This window comes from Herpailurus yagouaroundi, unplaced genomic scaffold (assembly GCF_014898765.1).
Source record: "Herpailurus yagouaroundi ecotype Mexico unplaced genomic scaffold, PumYag 206, whole genome shotgun sequence".
Taxonomy (NCBI): Eukaryota; Metazoa; Chordata; class Mammalia; order Carnivora; family Felidae; genus Herpailurus; species Herpailurus yagouaroundi.
In genome coordinates this window covers 3,154,951-3,173,790 of record NW_024412437.1, presented here as the reverse complement: position 1 = coordinate 3,173,790, position 18,840 = coordinate 3,154,951, and the positions used below count along the sequence as shown (strand labels likewise).

At 51.2% G+C, this 18,840-nt stretch overlaps 1 protein-coding gene and 2 long non-coding RNA genes across 8 annotated transcripts in view; 1 reads left to right on the top strand and 2 right to left on the bottom strand.

Moving 5' to 3' along the window:
- The window catches only part of PRKCA (protein kinase C alpha), a 404,563-nt gene that overhangs the window by 347,024 nt on the left and 38,699 nt on the right, over positions 1–18,840 (top strand). For both annotated transcript variants that reach the window (XM_040452168.1, XM_040452167.1), the window contains 4 exons: positions 386–559; positions 2,553–2,644; positions 5,243–5,305; positions 6,190–6,328. In XM_040452168.1, the coding sequence (XP_040308102.1) occupies positions 386–559; positions 2,553–2,644; positions 5,243–5,305; positions 6,190–6,328 (468 nt within the window). The remainder of the gene's footprint in view (positions 1–385; positions 560–2,552; positions 2,645–5,242; positions 5,306–6,189; positions 6,329–18,840) is intronic.
- On the bottom strand, positions 494–12,819 carry LOC121015309 (uncharacterized). 5 transcript variants are annotated; one of them, XR_005783749.1, is made up of 5 exons: positions 12,504–12,819; positions 9,861–9,943; positions 9,374–9,521; positions 1,501–1,632; positions 494–582 (listed from the first exon to the last, which is right to left on the bottom strand). It is a non-coding gene; the product is annotated as an uncharacterized LOC121015309 (long non-coding RNA). The 5 variants fall into 5 exon arrangements; XR_005783747.1 differs by having other exon boundaries at positions 9,374–9,943; XR_005783746.1 differs by lacking the exon at positions 9,861–9,943.
- The window catches only part of LOC121015311 (uncharacterized), a 7,290-nt gene continuing 4,860 nt past the window's right edge, over positions 16,411–18,840 (bottom strand). The window contains exon 3 of the long non-coding RNA XR_005783750.1: positions 16,411–16,593. This is a non-coding gene — a long non-coding RNA (uncharacterized LOC121015311). The remainder of the gene's footprint in view (positions 16,594–18,840) is intronic.

Sequence of the window (18,840 nt, the reverse complement as noted above, 5' to 3'; positions counted from 1 at the left end):
CTGCCTTTTTCTGTCTTGGCTCCTGACTCGTGAGAAGCTTATAAAGGTCAGTCCCATTTTTGTACAAAGGATGCTCCTGAAAAGTGTGCACCCTTCAAGACTAATGCTGAGGGCCGTGTACGTTCCTTTTAGCAGACACAGTAGCGCCATCATGGGGCCATAGCCTACACAGGGTGCAAATCCCAACAGTTTCTAAATTACACAGGGCTGGAGGAATTTAATCTACACTGACATGCAGTATCTCAAAATTCACACACAAAACGGAACTTCATGAATGTGTTTGTATCACACATTTATAAACTTGCACAAACTAGAACAGTCTGAGTGGTCACCCAGTACCAGACATAGGGTCAGAGTTTTCAGGTTGCCTTCCGTCTGCTCCCAGGTGATGCTCGCTGACAGGAAGGGGACAGAAGAACTGTATGCCATCAAAATCCTGAAGAAGGACGTGGTGATTCAGGATGACGATGTGGAGTGCACCATGGTGGAGAAGCGAGTCCTGGCCTTGCTCGACAAGCCCCCGTTCCTGACACAGCTACACTCCTGCTTCCAGACGGTGGTAAGGACCCTGGGAGAGTGCACCTGTGGCACGACACACGGCATGTGCTACCAAGGGTGACCCCGAACCAGAGTGTTCTAAGCGTCTGAATCAACCTTACTCCAGTGGAGAAAGCCGAAGAAGGGCATAAGCTGAGAACAACCTCCCATTGTTGCACCACCGGTAGCTTTGGGGTGTCCCCTCTCTGGGATGTGCCCTACTGAGAGGCGCAGCATTAATGCTGTTGAATTCAGCAGACATTTGCATGAAAGGTTTTTGTTATCCCAGGCACTGTGCTAGGACCTAAGGATACAAAACCAATAAACTAACTCACGGTCCCGGCTTTTTAAGGCTACTGATCAGTTGCCAAGCATAGCCACGGAACATTAGGAAACTTGATCTCCTGAAAGGGTGTATTCTTATTTCCTGCACACAGCAGGGTGGGCCATCTGGTCTGTTTTGCACAGCCCATGAGTTCTAAGAAAGGTTAGAGAGGAAAGAAACCCACAAGGAATGATATTTTGTGACATGCGTAAATTAGATGAAATTCACATTTCAGTGGCCATGAATTGTTTTCTTGGAACACAGCCACATTCCTTCATGTTCTTACATCCACGGTGGCTCTCAGGCTATGAAGGCAGAGTAGAATAGTTCCAAGACCCACACAGAGCCCGAAGTATTTACTGTCTCTAGCCCTTTACAGAAAGTTTGCCCAGCCCTATCTTCCAGGACAACTAAAAAGAGGACAAAACAAGTTCCAAAACGCTGATCAGCCAAGCTCCTGGCATGGAGCTTGCCAGTGCCCTGCAAGAAATACAAACTTTTTTTGTGGCACCGAAGACAGGCTTTCTACTCCTCAGTGGCTGCCCTTGCTAAGATATGACTCAGTAATAAGTGGCTATAATTATTACTGTTAGGAGTTTAATTATTTTCAACTTCCTTCTGGCCAGAAAATGACTTACCATCTTAACGTTTCTCCTTAAAATCCCTTGGCCAGGGAGGGAAGAGCGATGTGCCAGAGAGGGGTCCATGTCTCCGAACCCCGGCCCAGGTCCCGTCCCCCTGGTCAGGACACTGGTAACACTGTTTAAGCTCTGGAAAGAAACAAAACATAGAAATAAAGATGGAGTTAAAATTCCTAACAGGAAAGCTAGAGATAGAAGCTTCTGGAGCTGTTTCCCGGCTGTCAGCAGCCACTTCATCATTTTGTCCCTCCCTGTGCAACACTTGAATGTTTCATAACCTCCGTGAAATGGCGATGATGTCTAGAAGCGAGCCGAGGTTGGCTTTCACCTGGGTGTGCTGTGCCGTTCAACCCTGGCTTCCCCAACTGCCTCTCTACAATGTCCTCATAAATACACAGAGTTCTATGATGTCCGCCCTCCGCGGGGCCGACACTTAGCACGCCAGTGACAGAAAATAAGAAACAATGTTTGGGCCTGTTATGGATGCAAAAGAACATTTGGTTAGCCTCTCCGGTTATAGTTCCCTCCCCCACAGTATTGAACATTTATAATTTAGGAGCCCAACCCAGCTCATGAGATTTGTTTCCAGAAGCATCCCGTGAGACATATGACTGCATCACTGTGGCTTGCCCCCCAGACACTGCAAACCAGAAACACCAGTTAAAAGTCAATAATCGGCCCATAAGGATTCTTCACAGCATCCGTTAAACGTGCAGTATGTGTGCAGGAGAAAGGGGAAGAGCGTGTGAGGCCATTACTGTAACAGGGAGCATACGGAACCAGAAGGGGGCAGACATGTTGACAGAGGGCCATTATTTCAGAGTTACATAATGACTTTATACTTCCCAAGGCCCTCGTGCGCTAGGGTTCATTACGTATTTTTTATCGGGGAAAAAAAATCTCGAAGGGCTCGGCTCCACTGATCAGCTCTGCCAGCATGGCCCACAGTTTGTTAACTAATGCGAAAGCCAAGCAGAGTCTGGAAAGAGTGAAGGAAGCCTCTCGGCCCGTGGCCAAGCCCTGCTCACATGTTGAACCTTGGTCTTCAGGATCGACTGTACTTTGTCATGGAATACGTCAACGGTGGGGACCTCATGTACCACATCCAGCAAGTAGGAAAATTTAAGGAACCACAAGCAGTGTGAGTATTTTTTTTTAAGTCCCTTAATTCAGACAGTTCAAATGTGGAAGATGGGGCTTTGCCACTTCGGAGTTGAGCACTGGAACCTCCCAGGGGGCAGACTTCTTGGCTGGGTCCATCTATGCGCTTCCAAAGGAGAGGTTTATTCTACTTCCGGTGAATTGGAGATGCTGATGTATCCTCCCCCCGTCCTCCAGTTCCACCCTCACTGATCGAGTCAGCCCCTTGCACACCCACGATGCATCAGGCACTGGGATGTGAAAGGCTTTCTCTGCCCTCGGGGAGCTCACCGCCTGACATGGAGTAGAAGAGGTCTCTGGACAATTGTCATGTGTAGCCGTCACTTTAGAAGCAGCACAGATAACATGCAAGCCCTGATAAAGAGGAGAGTGAGGAAAGAACATCTTCAGGGAATGTTCTTGCCCAAGCCAGCGGGGCAGAAGACGGTTTCAGATTGGGTCGGGGGGGGCGGGAAGGAGCTCCCGATGATGAGTCCGGTGGAGCACCTGGCTGAGGACCACCGAAGGCTGTTGGGGGGCTCAGTGGGGCTTGATACCCTGAGGCTAAGTTTTCACAGAGCCCCGCTGACCAAGAGTGGAAGGAAGGAAGGAAGGAAGGAAGGAAGGAAGGAAGGAAGGAAGGAAGGAAGGAGGGAGGGAGGGAGGGAGGGAGGGAGGGAAGGAAGGAAGGAAGGAAGGAAGGAAGGAAGGAAGGAAGGAAGGAGCGAGCGAGCGTAGGGGCCGGTGCAAGGGGGTTGGTGAAAATCTGTGTAGAGGAGAGACAACGGAGCTTTAATTCAGTCTTGACCTTGGATCCAAAGAGGGGTAAGGGTCTTTGAGAAACAGTCTGGAGGAATAAGAAACCTCTTCGGGTGATACCTCATCTTCGGTTTGGGAGGGAGCAGCCGCCAAGGAGGAGAGGATCTGGGGGAGAACCGGGAGCTCCGCTTGGAGGGTTTCATCAGGGCCGCAGGAGTCAGCAGCGTGGGGGAGAGACAGGGGCTCCAGGGGAAGACAGAGAATTGCCCGTCTAGGCAGGGACTTTGATACATGAAAGATCAAACCATTTTTCCGGGGCCAGGAGGTCACAGGACACTCAGCAGAGGCAAATCTATACAAACAGCTATTTCCCTCAGCGAGGATGCATAGTGGGCACGTGCCCTGATTAATTAAGTTAGCAAATGTTAATGGGATTCTGGCCCATGTTCAGTCTAAAAGCTAAGTCTATAGAGTGTTTGGCCTCTGCAGGTTGGTTGATCTGTCTCAGGGAAGATGAACTGAAGGTAGAAGAGGGAATTCTGTGGTAACAAGCTTAAAAAAATGCAAAGGGAGGAGTGCCTGGGTGGCTCAGTCGGTTAAGCGACCAACTTCGGCTCGGGTTATGATCTCACAGTTTGTGAGTTCGAGCCCCGTGTCGGGCTCTGTGCTGACAGCTCAGAGCCTGGAGCCTGCTTCTGCTTCTGTGTCTGCCCCTCTCTCTGCCCCTCCCCTGCTCATGCTTTGTGTCTGTCTCTCAATAATAAATAAATGTTTAAAAAAAAATTTTTTTTTAACGCAAAGGGGGATTCTTTTTGTTTCTGGTTTTATTTTTTGCTTTTCAGTTTTCAGAAATGCCTGTCTTTATCTCCTCTCTCATTCTGGTACTTACAAAGCATTAAAATGCTCGGATTGTAAAGTAAAGCTTGATAACACAGAGCTGGAAAGAGCAAGTAGCAGAATAGCGACCTTAGGTTGCAAGGTAACATTAAGGGATCTCGTTCAGTGGCCTTAACATTGTATTTGAGTTCCTGGAAAGTGTTTATTTTCAAAATACAGGAAAGCATGAAAGATAATGTAAAAGTCGCCCCGAATCCCATCTCATTTCCCTCCCCCCATCCCGTCCTTCTCCTGCCGGAACTTAGGGGTGCCACCCCCACCCCCAGTAAGAGTTTGGTCCTTATCATTAGAGAGGTTGCTCTCTGCTTACTTTAAGCCTCCTGGGTGTGATGTTTGCACAGGCACAGTCTTCTGGCTTCTCAGACTTCAAAGATTCCTAAACACTCTGCAAATTTTAAAACCTCTTTCAGCATTTACCCTGAGTTTGTTATGAATTATTTAAAAGGGTAAACTCGAGTATGAATCACGGTGCGTGTGCCATTTATCTCAGCACTTGGGGCGAGGATGGGGGGGCGGTGAGTTCACCAGCTACAGGGTGCCTCACTAGGCACTGTCCACAAATAGGAAAATGTCAGTTTTCTCCACTCTACCCGAGCCCTGACACAAAATGCTGCAGCAGCCACTCTTTAAAAGATTGTATTCGAAATTTCGTTTAAGCAGTAAGTTACCTGTCCACCCACCTCGGACAAGAAGTGTTGGTTTCCAGACAGGTAATAAACCTGTCTCATTGACTCAGTAGCTGTAAAATGCCTCGGGAGGTTGGAGTGGTGAAACGGCAGAGGGAAGGGCAAAGAGTTAGTCACGGGTAGGGCCATGCTGATCTCGGAGCGTCCCGGGATCTTCTAACATTCTAGTATCTCTTTGATGCCTGAACTAGAAGGGTACGAAACATTCAGGAATCCAAAGAGCAAGCCAGAGGCCTGACCAGCATTTCCTTCTGCAGATTTTATGCGGCAGAGATCTCCATTGGATTGTTCTTTCTTCATAAAAGAGGAATCATTTACAGGTGCGTGCTGAATCCCTGCCCGCAGCACTGCGACGGACCCCTGCACCTCTGTGTGCGCGTAATTCTGTGGTGGGGACTTAAGACACGGAATTGCTACCCACTGAGGTAACAGAGACCTGCTGGGACCCGCCTTTGTCGGCAGCCTCCTGGCAGATCAGAGCCACTTTCTGATTTCCGGGTGTCAAAAGATTTTCTGTCTCGCTTCTGCTTCCCACAAGAAAACATGCTTCTTCCTCTCCCCTGGCAGCCCCTTCCTCTGCCCTTTTTTGGAACGGAGGTCAGGGAGCAATGGAAAACGAATTTCTGTTATAGATGCTCGGCAGGAAAGGAACATGGGGAGCTAGGGAGAGGCCAGGGGAAAGAAAACCATTGAATTAAATCCTTTAGGTTGTTATCTACAGTGAGAGTCTGATGCCAAAGAAGGAATTCTGGTGTTAATTGAAGAGTAAAAGACATACAGCAGAATGGAAGGGACACTTGTGTGACCCAATGAGGTTGTTCTAAACCTGTGATTTTGCAAACCTGGCTGTGCACCAGGCACCCCTCCTGTGGGATATGAGTAAATCATCTGACTGAGATCTGCCCAGATCTGCTAAATTAGAATCATGCTCAGCCAAGGTCGGGGATCACTAGTCCAACCATTCAGTCATTGATTCGATGTGCATTTATTAACTACCTACTGTGTCCTAGGTGCTATGTTAAGCTCTCTCTGGAGATTAAAAAAAGAAAAAGAAAGAGTTATTTCCTTGTCCCAGCTCTCCTGGGACCCATAGTTATATGCCATTGAGATGGTAGCTAGTCAAATATCCTTCGGTCTCAGTGGCTCCAGAGCAAACCACGTAGTGTCACGGGAAGGACGCTGATGCTGTCCTGCTTCCTTGCAGGGATCTGAAGTTAGACAATGTCATGCTGGACTCAGAAGGGCATATCAAGATTGCTGACTTCGGGATGTGCAAAGAGCACATGATGGATGGAGTCACAACCAGGACCTTCTGTGGGACTCCAGATTACATTGCTCCAGAGGTAGGGACCCCGATTCCCCTTGTTTTCTAGACCAGACCTTTCAAATAGCAAGTACAATCAACAGCCCCGCCGGGGCAGAGAATCATTAGTGAATCACTAGGTCAGTGAGCACAAAATGGACTAAACTGAACTAGAGCAAATTAGAAAACAAGTACGAGAGCTCGCCACACGGTAAGGATATGTCTCGTTTCGTGGAGCCGTGTTGTGTGGTAAATGAAATAGATTTCTTACACGGTCATGGTCAGAACAATTTAAGCTACACTGTTGGGCAGAGAAAGGGGGATCTGGCTCGTAAAAATGTTCTGCCTGGGAAAACTGGGTCAGAAGGTGGTTCCGATGATGGCTTTTTGGTAAAATCCAAGTGACTGGTTCTCTAAATGACACCCTGGAATCGATCAGGAACATTTCCGCGCGGTCGTAAAGGCAGTGGTTCCAAGATGTGTGTTCGCAACAGTGGCCACGTTGCTTCATCTTTGTTACGATACGTACTGAGTACTCTTCTTCCTGTTGTGAATCTTCCTACACACCAGCGACTGGGTGGGCTGTAACCCTGGGTCACTGTGTAGCCAACTTTCTGTCCCCACACACAGCCCTGTGGCTGCAACAGTTTCGTCCCAGCTGAGCTGCCGCGTGACAGAAAGTAACAAAGTCAGGTCATCCTTCCCTCTAGCAGAGCTCTCACGCTAGCTGTTGGCAGCTTGTGTGGCATTTATTTAACCTGTTGCCCCAAATGTTTATCTTAGAGGCAGTAGGTATCTTGAAAAAGACACGCGCGTAGGAATCAGCCCAGTGTGTGCTTCAGTCCTGACTCTCTTCTCTGCAGGCTGTGGGACTCAGGCAAGTCACTTAAGCTCTCTGCAGCCCTGTTTCCACAGCGGCAAGTTAGAGATTCTACACCTGTAGAATCGCTCTGAGGACAGAAATGCCAAATACGGCGTTCTGCACCCAACAGACCCTCGGTGGTAGCCAGGATTCCAAAAGGGAAGCTAAATTTTTTCCCCTTTGTTAAGTAAGAGCTTGTTTGTTTGTTACATGCCCAGACAGTGTGGAGACATAGACTTAGAACATTTACTCAGAAACTTAAATTCCCAACCACAAAGGTGACATATTATCTTGAGACATAACTTAGTGGGGTTTCCCCTCCCCCCACCAAAGAATTCATGCATCACGATCTCCAGGCATCACATGAGCTTGAAGTGTCATATTTTTCATACACAAAGAATGGGGAAGATCATACAGTAAAAATACAACTTCCTGATGCAGTGTTTATTCTGACACCTTCTGTGCCTGCTTCATTTAACACCCACCAGCTCCTACAAGAGTGTGGTGACAGGGAATGGCAGTGTGTTTTTAGGAAGAAAGGTGGTTTGAACTTCATCTCCATTAAGACCCAGTCTCTGCGATCAAACAAATAGCTTCCTGTGTTCAATAACACCTCAGCCACCTGATATCCCCGGGGATGACAGCCTCCCACAGAGATGAACCGCTCCAAACAATTGATGTTTGTTGTCTTTTTTTTTTTTTTCTAATGTTCTTCATTGTATTAGTTTCCTGTTGCTGCTACAAAGAATAGCCCTGCAGTTAGTGGATGAAAACAATACAAATTTATTATCTTAAGGCCCTGGGGGCCAGAAGTCTAGAATCAGTCTCACAGGGTCAAAGTCAAGTTGTTGGCAAGGCTAAGCTCCCTCCAGAAGCTCTGGGGTGGGGGAGGGGGGGTAGTCCTGTTGCCTTGCCTTTTCCAGTCTCTACGTGGCTACAGTCCATGGCATAGTGTCTTTACTTACCATTTCTGTCTTTTATGACCCCAACCCCATAGCCTCCCTCTCCTAAGGACCATTGTGATTACGTGGGGCCCACCCAGATAACCCAGGTTTGTCCCTCTGTCTCAGGATCCTTAATCACATCTGCAAAATCCCTTTTCCCAAGTAAAATTAACATATGCACAGATTCCGGATGCAGATGCACCCACCTTCGGGGAAGGGGACACGGCGGATCCCGCCACACTCATGATGGTGTCTCATCTAACTGTATTTGATAAACCCCCACTCTCCTCCTCAAAGTACACGTAAACATGCTTCTATAACATATCTTGGTAGCTTTGGAGCTTTTTTTTTTTTTTTCTTTTTTAACTTGTACTCATTGGTGTGTACGTTTAGTTCTGTGCAACGTGATCACGTGTATAGATTCAGTTCTCCAGCACCACAGTCAGGAGACAGTATGGTTCTGTCCCTTCCTAGGAACCTTTTACAGCCACGCCCACCTCCTCCTGTCCCCCCTCCTGTCCCCATCCCCACCTCCCAGCAACCACTCACCAATTTTCCGTCCCATAACTTTGTTATTTCAAGAATGTCACTCGAGGGAGTCGTACGGTATACAACCTTTGGAGATTGGCTTTTTCACCTGAGCCCTTTCTAGAACTGCAGTCATCCTATTTGAGTGCACCTCAGCCACCTGGGCAGGTTGCTTAAGTATCCCGTGCCTCAGTTTCCCCACCTGTGAAGTGGGGATAATAATGTGGACCTCATGAGGTCGTTGTCCGTAGCTCGGAGCGTTGTCTGCCGCGAGACGGGTTGGTCCTGCCGTGGTCATCGTTCGCTTGACTCATCCGCCACATTGCACTGGGAACCCCTTACGGTCTTCTGCACAGCCTCCCTCGGTGGTCCTCACGGCGCGTTTAGGATGAGGTGCCCGAGGCAGTGAGGGTCTGAGGCCACAGTACTGAGAAGTGCGTGAACCAGGCTTCACCATCAGGCTCAAGCTGCCTGCCGGCCGTCGTACTGCCCACGTCGTTAAACCGCTGCTCTGATCCTGGGTGATTCGTGGGCTCAGAGAGCACGCCACACACGTACCGTGCCAAGCAGGGTGCCACTGGGGTAGCGTATCCCACGGGGCCCTGTCCTTGACATGCCTTACAGCGTGGAAAACGTGACCCTCACGCCAACAGACCCCAAAGTCCGTGTTTAGATCCTAGTTGGCTTTCGTTGAAAAATAAGCTGAACCCCTTGGGGGGACTCACTGCACGGTAATTGTAGGTTGTCTTACCTTTTGCTGGCATTTTCCCCTCCGGGTCCAGAAATTCGGCATATTCGGCCGTAGGAAGAATCGCAGTGAAGACGAGGACCATCTAGGTTCACGGTTTCTGAATTTTGCTCAGAGGGTAATATAATCCCTGTCCTCTGTGTACATCTTTCTGTCAGGCAGGCGTAAAAATAATTATCTTCGATGGCATTTCCCTTAGTAGGCAAAGCAGAGGCTCAAATATTCATGACTGTTTGTTCAAAACCCTTGCAATGGATTAACATTGTGGCATCTCCTTAACCGGTGAAGATAAGCTAAGGCAGAAAGTGCCACTAACAGAGAGGACTCCTGACATTGAGCTGGACACCCACGGAAGGGGCACTAATCAGAAAATGATTCCTGCACCTGACGTTACCGGCACTCTCGGCCTCGGCATAGAGAGGATTCTCTGGGGTGGGCGCGAGCCCCTGAGAAGGGCGCACAGACGCGCCATCCGGATTTAATCCCCCACCTGAAAGTGAAGTCCCGTTGCAGGGTCAGGACCCCCCGGCAGCTCAGAATCGGACTGTGAACACTAGCACTGCCCACTGTTTCCTGGAAGAAAGAGGGGCGGCAGGGAAAGGGCTCGCTTCTGGCTGGCGGACCCCTGAGTACCCCGTGTGGGACTGTGCCACGCGGAACCCTCGCCGTGGCAGGGGCAGCGACCCACGACATAGTGACTACTCTGTACCAGACCCTCCAGCACATCTTCTGTTTTGTTGCGTTTTGTACATGAGCAGAGATGAAGTGACCCGCCCCGGGGCCACACAACAGCTGATAACAGGCAGAGGTAGGATTTGGACCTGAGACATTCTGACCCTAGAGCCCTGGTATTCTTTCCACCTGTGGCCCCACCCCCAGAGATCAGAGAAAACTCCCTTTGTCCGTCTCACCTGGAGTTGGGGACCGGAGTCACGGTTCTGTCTACCTGTGGTCAGTGACTCGGGGGGTGTATTCCTGCTGTTACAACTGGGCAGACCCCTGGGAAGCCAGGAGGGTGCCTGCTGAGTCCCTGGCAGGCTCGGCACGGAAAGGGGGCCCGCGAGGACCTGGGAGGGGCCTGGAGCTGGAGGCAGTTCGAAATGGGCCACGGCAACCCAGGAGAGACGTGGGGTGAGGGACGTGGGTGAGACGGCGTTCCCCTCGGCAAGAGCAGACGGCACCCCCGACGTGGCCAAGGGAACCGCAACAGTCTGTGGGCACAGTAGCCGGCCTACAGCCCGCCGGCCACAAGCAGATGTGCAGACTCCTGTGAGGGTTGGGGGCTGGATGAGGTCAGGGAGCCGGAGACCTATCCTAGGGGGCCATGGCTTCTCCTTCCATCCCTATGGGAAGGCCAGCCCTGTACTGCCTATGACAGCCACCAGAAGTCTGCATTTTTATGTAAAATTTGCCCAGTTGTTCAAAGTTGGGTGTAAAACGTATTAAGAGAGGGGCAGTTAAGTGTTTGACTTCTGCTCAGGTCATGATCTCACGGTTCATGGGGTCAAGCCCCACATCAGGCCCTGCACTGTAACAGCACAGAGCCTGCTTGGGATTCTCTCTCTCCCCCTCTCTCGCTGCCCCTCCCCGACTCGTGCTTTCTCTCTCTCAAAATAAATAAATAAACTTCAAAAAAGAAAAAAGTAAGAGCAATGGACAGAGGTAAGATTCAGCCAACGGGCCACCAGCTGTGACCTGTTCTGGAGGGGTTCAAGGGTCACATTTGGGGGAGCCACATTTTAGGAATGGGGGGGAAAAAGACCAAGGGGCATCCAGAGAAGCAGAAGAACTAGGGAGCCATAGGGCCTTAGACACTAAGGAAGGTAAGTGCTCACGAACTCAGAGATGGCCAGGGACGGCAGAGGTCAAGGAGGTGGGGGTGGGAGGGGATCTGGCCACAGGGAGCCAGCCGTCCCTAAGAGCATGTGGTGATGATGCAGCAGAAGCCAGATGACACTGAGTGGAGGGTGGGCGTCAGCCACCAGGCTGGAACCGTGTCTTAGGGGAACGTATGATAAATGATCAGGGGGATGGTGGATAGACGGTCACTCCCAGGGAAGCGAGGTGAAGGAGGCATCAGTAAGGCTGAGCATGTTTCTAGACCAGAGGGAACATGCTCAGAGCGAGGAAAAAGGAAGATAGAGGGTATGTGTGTGTGGAAGGGGGGTGGGTGGTGGGGAGAGAGCATCCCACAGGTCAGGAGGGAATGGGATAAGGAAGCAGGAGGAAGGAAGAACGTGGAAGTCATCCTCACCGGGAGGGGTAGGCAGGGACCTGGGGGCAGGAGGTGCCCTGCTCCGCTCAGTGGGGACAGCCGGTGACCCACACACATGCAGTAACTGCCCGGCAAGCCACAGTTCTCTGGGTGCAGGGGAACAGAGATTGCTGCAGGCTGGGGCCCATCCGGGGCCAGTCACCTGCACGAGCCACCTGAAGTGACCGAGTGGGAACAGGTGAGTGAGGCCAGAGAACAGTGTCAGAACAGGAGAGTTGGGACAAGGTTCAGTTGGGGGGGGGGGGTGGAGGAGAGTGACAGAAGGGCAGGACGCTGCCACGGGGGCTGAGGAGGGGGGTTCGTCTCTGAATTAGACCTCTTGAAGAAGCCGAGGTCCTCACGGTGGCCCGAGATCCTTTGTTGTCTGCGCCCCTTCCCTCCCTAACATCATCTCTCACCTCACCCTCCACCCCTCACCCCATCTCCCCAGACCAGCTGTACTGGCTTCCTTTCCGCTCCCCCAATTCGCCAGACCCTTCCAAGAGCTTTCGCTCTTCTCGTTCCCTCTACCTGGGATACCCTTCCCCCTTCCATGTGGCTTCCTCCTGCCCCTCAGCTCAGATGTCACCTGCAGGAGGCCGTCTTTCCTGGTGACTCTGTTTAAACCTGCAGACCTCCGGCCCCCATTCAGCACTCCTGCCCACCTCCCTGCTCTCCTTCCATGGTATTCATCACCCTCGGATACACCCTGTCAGGACTCCTGTGTGTGTGTGTGTGTGTGCGCGTGCGTGCGTGCGTGTGTGTGTGTCTGTGTGTCTGTCTGTCTGTCTGTCTGTCTAGCCCGCCCGGCCCCCTGTGGTAGAATCGCTGTGTTTTTTTTGCTGCGGAGCCCCTAGCCCCCGGGGTCTGGAGCAGTACCTGGTGGGTGGATTGTATCTGGGAAAAGCAGGTGCAGCATGCCATGTTCCTGCTGTGGAGGAGGGGCTCGGCCACAGAGCAGAGCTGAGGCTGTGGCACTGAGAGGTCAGGAACTCCGTGGCAGGTCATTAGGTGATTCCCAAGGCTGCCAGCAGGTGAATCCCAAGGTGATTCCCAAGAGCTGATGCTGGTGGCGCGAGACGGGCTGCAAGGGACAGCCACGTGCCTCACGTCCTCGACCCACGAGAGCTGGTGCACTGGGGGCCCCCGAGTGTCCATCAGCCTGGGTCCCCCAGACGGCCCAAAATGCCAGAATATCAACGCCCCAGGAGACACGTCCTGGCCTTTGGGGAAAGAGTTGTAGAACGGGATGGAGATTAGAACGGGTCTGATGGTTAAATGAGAAAAGAACTCACGAGGTGCACGCAGCCAGGCAGTAAATTAGGCCTTGCGCAGCAGAGAAGAAAGGGAGGCAGTGAGAGAGGGAGAGCAGCCAGTTGGCACCAGCCGGGGCGCCTCCAGGATCGGTGCCTCCGAGCCCGGCCCCACGCCACACCAGCGAGCCGAGAAGTGCTTCATTAAAGGAGAATGATAAGCCGAAGGGTGGCTGGCTTGCTTTCGGGGGCCGGTGCCCCCTCTGTGCAAGGTCACGATCCGATGCCTCCGGCTTTGCAAAAGAACATGAAGCAGCCGCCTTCCCTCCAAGAAATATTTAAAGAGCCAAGACCAGGCTTTCCCTTGGGTGGTTCTTCTTAAATTGTGTGACTGTTCTCATCCTTTCCAGGAATTATGCTGGTTATATCGTCTCACATATGTCATCTGCCTGCAGCTCTGTCTCTTAGTTCACCTGGCCTCAGGGTTTTATCAGCGTAGCCCTGTTCTCCGGAGCACTTGGCCCCCTCTGTGACATTGTGGTCCCCGAGGCCTCTGCGGGCCCCATCCTTCTTCCCGACTTCCTTCTGGTTCTTCCTCGAGATAAGCCAGCTTCTCGTGGGTTAGCTAGACCCAAGGCAGAGCGCCTCGCTGATTCTGTCTTCCATTTAAGTCAGCTCTACGAGGTTGGTGTCAGTGGCTCTGTTTTCCAGTTGATGAGCCCAAGGTGCAACGAGATGCGGTCATTGTTTCCTTCGGCCCCAATTCAGGGCAGACCTGGGCTTGAACCCAGGGCCGGTCTGCTGCCCCTCGTGGTGGCTGTTCTCCCCAGAGAAGGGGACTGCAGAGGTTGGCTCAGGTGTACCCCACGAGTGCCTCACTCCATCACTGCGAAGAAGCTGCCCTCAGTCCCCAGACTTGTTTGCAGAGCCCTCATGGGGTTCCCCATGTGCTGTGGCTGCATTCATTGGCCTTTCATTCGGGGAGCTGTTAAAATCCTGTAAAAACAGGGGCGCCTGGGGGCTCAGTCGGGTAAGCGTCCGACTTCAGCTCAGGTCACGATCTCCCGGTTCGTGGGTTCGAGCCCCGTGTCGGGCTCTGTGCCGACGGCTCGGAGCCTGGACCCTGCTTCATTCTGGGCCTCCCTCTCTCTCTGCCTCTCCCCCACTCATGCTCTGCCTGTCTGTCTCTCTCTCTCTCTCTCAAAAATAAACATTAAAAAAATTTTTTTAATAACAATAAATAAATAAGTCCCGTAAAAATGGGTCAGAGATTTCTGACATTTTATTTCACCTCTTACTTTGCAGTGGAGGGGGGCGTATCTTGAGAGTGATGACTGACACCGACTCATTCCGTCCTACGTACTACGCGCTTATGTCTGTTGTCCTGCTGAAACCTTACACTAGGCCTCTGAGGCGAGTGGTGTTACCCCACTTTTACAGACAAGGGACAGGAGACACGGAGAGGACAGGTGACCTGCCCAGGCCTCATAGATAGTAAGTGGCAGGGCAGGGACCCTGGGCCATCAAGGGCGGATCGGCTGCCCTAATGCCATCAGTGGCCAGGTTCCACCCTCAGTCTGTCGCTTACTGCCCTGTTACCAAATGCCTCTAGAAAGACCACCAGACTGTGAGACCTCCCCATTCTCGGGAGTCTTTTATTCCAACTAATAAAGCTCCCACGGGCACAGGATTGATTCCTAATTCCTAGGTCATTCCTTTACTGCACAAGTAGTTATTTTGTTCAGATACACAGTGAACATTTGGAACAGCTCCCTGTTCAGCAGAGAAGGCCTGAGGTAGGGAGGGTCCCGCGTGGGCACCAGGCTCTGGATCTTGTCTGATTCCCCAGCACCAGCCACCCCCGTCCACCGCCCTGAGAGAGACCGGTGACGGGTGCCGTGACTGAGTTTGAGAAGCACTTGGAGGGGGACTAGCAGGCAGGTGACAATACGTTTGATTCTGGACTGATTCCTCTTTACTGTGTTTTGGCCCCATGCAGACCGTCCACCCCTGAGGGGAAGCTTCCTATTTGATTTCAGGTGGCTTTTTCTGCAACATTGTATAGTGAGCTCTCGCTGCAGTTCTGTTCTTTTAAGAACATGGGGTGACATCTGTAAAATGGGGATCATCACAGTATCACCCTCAGAGTATGACTTCGAAGATTACGTGAGTTTTGCCCTGGCTGCCTCAGTGGAAGCCCTCCATACATTTTTTTTGGTCTGTTATTTGACAGTTGTTTCAATTATCCGTTGCTGTTGACTGCCCCCAAACTTCATGGCTTAGAACAACAACCATGTGAATGCTGTGACTCTGTGGGTCAGAACCTCAGGCAGGACTCGGCAGGCCTGACTCCTCACTGCTTCTGGGGGCATTGGCTACCACGGCTCTGTGGCCCTGGAGAATCCAAGTTGTCCTTGGGCTGTTGGCCGTTGGCCACGGCCCCATGGGTTCTCCTCTGTGTCGTCTGTCTTTCCATGAGATCTGTCACTATTGAGTAGTTTATCCGGAGCTTCTCAGCACGGTGGCTGGTTCCCAAGAGGGCAAAAACAGAAGCCATAAGTTCCCTTAAGCAGCACCTGGAGCTTAACTGTGTCCCTTCAACCACACCCTGTAAGTCAAAGCAAGGCCCAGAGCATGCCCAGATTCTAAGGGAGGTGCTATAAATTCTATCTGTTGGTGGGAGGGGTGGCATTGTCACCCTGAGGGGGGATGGGAGGGGTCACTGTGGCTTTTGGAGGCAGCTGGTTTTGAGCTCTGTGTTGCCCAGTGGAAGCTCCTCAATACAGCACTTGGCAAGAGTATCTCTCAAAGGTGCTGAGGGACCCAGGGGTCCCTGCCCTGTGTTTTAGAGCTGAGATCAGCAGACTTCTTCTGCTAAGGGCTAGAGGATAAATGTTTCAGGCTTTGAGCTTTCCAAGAGGCAAAATTGAGCTGTTCTTGCCAAAAGGCTGGTAGTCTTTTTTTTTTTTTTTTTTTTTTTACATTTTTTTCGTTTTGCATTTGTTCACAGGCAGGTCGTACACAAACGGGAGTAGGCCGGAGTTGGCCCGCAGGCTGGAGGTTGCCACCTCCGCCTTTAGAGGGTTCTCCCCTGGCCCTCCTCCAGCCTTAGCGCTCCGCATAGGGTTAGAGGTGCTGTAGGGCTTGGGGGACATGCCCCTGGGGACCTGGGAACTCCCTTCCATGACCTACACGGGCCTCTCTCTAAGATCCATTTTTCCTAGGGACACTGCCCTGACTCCTGTATACGATGGAGAGGCCAGTGGTGGCTGTATACAGGGGACAGGAGGACAGAGCTAGGACGTGCAGGTCAGGGTGCACAGGGTCCTCATAGATGTGACAAAAGACTAAGAAGAGAAGTGGGTGGAATCTAAGGGGTCCAGCCTGCCCCCCAGGCAGTTGAGAAGCATTATGGACCAACTTCTGTCCCCACAAAACCCAGGCTGCTCCCTAACCCCCCATGTGACTGTATGCAGAGATATAGGGCCTTTAAGAATGTAGTTAAGGTTAAATGAGGTCCTTCAGAGTGGGGCCCTGAGCTGATAGGACTGATGTCCTTACAGAAAGGCCAGGAGACAGCAGAAGCGCACCCTCACGGAGGAAAGGCTGGGTGAGACACCTGGAGGAGGAGGCTGGCTGTAGCCAAGGAGAGAAGGTTCCATGAGACAGCAACTGTGCCAGCAGGCACCTTGGTCTTGGATGTCCAGCCTGCAGACCTATGAGAAAACGAATGTGATTTAAGGCAGTCAGTCTGTGCTGTTCTGTTCCGGCAGCCTGAGCTGACCGATACAGGAAGACATATTGATCAAGGTGGTAGGAGAGAACGTGTAACCGTTGGTTTGTAACATGCGTATTCAGACACTTGTTCAGTATGTGGGCCTCCGTCACTCTGTCCCAGTGTCCCCTGGCATCCCCCAAACGTCAGAGGTGGACCCATCCTGGGCCAGTATGGAGTCCTGCATTTAGGCCAGGTAAAGCATGTCATAAACCAAGATGTATTTTATATAGTCACGGTCAACGTCATCGTCTCTCTTATGACGCAAAACAGGCAGGAGGAACGAATGAAGGTCTCAAGGTCAAAGGCAGTGTCTCAGATGACCTTGTCCCATTCCCAGCTCCTGCTTGCAGAGGAGAGCAGGAACACAAGAGCCAGGCTGAGTCCGGGCTCTGCTGTGTTCCCACTGTGTGTCACTGCACCGGAACTTGCTTGTGCCTCAACTTCCCCAGGGGCAAACAGTAGTGCCCGGCACAACGTGGCCTAAGGACTGTGCTCGGGGGTAGCTCTGATTCCAGTTTGGCCTCTATTAGAGTTAGTATCAGGATGTATCTCACTGTTGAGAAGGTTCTTGAAAACATCAGGTTGGGAGGAGAGTGTCTAAAGAGGTGTTTGATTTCTTCGGCATAACAAGGGATTATAGACGTTGTGCTAAAGAGGTCAGGTGACCAAGTCAATTAGGCGGACGTGTTCCCAGACTCGTTTCATTGTCACCGCGCTGATTTCTTCTGTGACCAGCACGTGTTACCAAGGAGCTAGAGAGAGATTAGCCCAAGCAGGAGATTAGCGTTTCCTGGGAAGAATCACAAAGACTTGAAGCGGGAACACTTTCCCACGTGTAATTAATTCAGCATGAATGCCTGCCTCAAGGGTCACAGATCACCTGCCACAGCTCAGTAGCACGCATCCCAGAGGGAAAGAGATGCCAGGTGCAGGGGTATTTCTTTGCAGCACTGGAAAGGCGGGCACTTCATTCACAATTTCACTTGCGGCTCCCTCAGAATCGGCCCAGCCACTTTGGAAGACAGTCCCGCAGTTTCTGACAAAGCTAAACATAGTCTTCACCATACAGTCCATCAGTCGTGCACCTTATGCAAACTTCCGCGTAACTTACGTCCGCACAAAGCCTGCACACGGAGGTTTGCAACCACTTTATCCACAATTGCCAAAACTTGGAGGCAACCAAGGTGCCCCTCAGCAGGTGAACGGCTAACTAAACCGTGATGCAGCTACATAATGGAATATTATCCAGCCCTAAAAAGAAATGAACTGTCAAGCCGTGAAAAGACCTGGAGGAACCTCAAGTGAGTATCGCTACGTGAAAGAAGCCGATCTGAAAAGGGTGCACGGTGTATGATTCTGCCTCTATGACACAGTGGAAAAGGCAGAGCTATGGAGACAATATAAAAGACGAGTGGCGGCCATGGGTTAGCGGAGAAGGAGGCAGAACAGATGGCCCGGGCAGTGAAATTGTGTTTAATACTACAGTGGCCAATACATGTCACGATCCGTTTTCAAAAACCCGTGGAATGCACAATGCCAAGGGTGAACCCCAGCTAAACTCTGGATGAGGATAATGTGACAATGTAGTTTATCCGTTGTAACAAACCTACCACTCTGGTGAGGGCTATTCATGGGGGGTGGGGGGGAAGACTGCACGTGTGTGGATGGAGTATATGGGAACCCTGTACAGTCTGCTCAGTTTTGCCGTGACCCTAAAACTTCTTTTAAAAATGTATTAATGGGGGCATCTGGGTGGCTTAGTCTGTTCAACATCCAACTCTTGATTTTGGCTCAGGTCATGATCTCATGGTTCGTGAGTTCGAGCCCTGCATCGGGCTCTGTGCTGATAGCTCAGAGCCTGGAGACTGCTTCGGATTCTGTGACTCCTTCTCTCTCTCTGCCCCTCCACCTCTCATGCTCTGTCTCTCTCTCAAAAATAAACATGAAAAAAAAAATTTTTTTAATTTTATTAATTAAAAGATAGATAGCTTCTGGTCTTTCTCTGTAAATGAGAGTCAGGGATAGACCTGGGAAGGGGGTCTGTAATCACCAGGCTTGGTCTCCCTCCAGGCTTTGCTTCTTCCTCCCTCCCTCTTTCCTTCCTTCTTTCCTTCTTCCTTCCTTTCTTCCTTCCTTCCTTCCTTCCTTCCTTCCTTCCTTCCTTCCTTCCTTCCTTCCTTCCTTC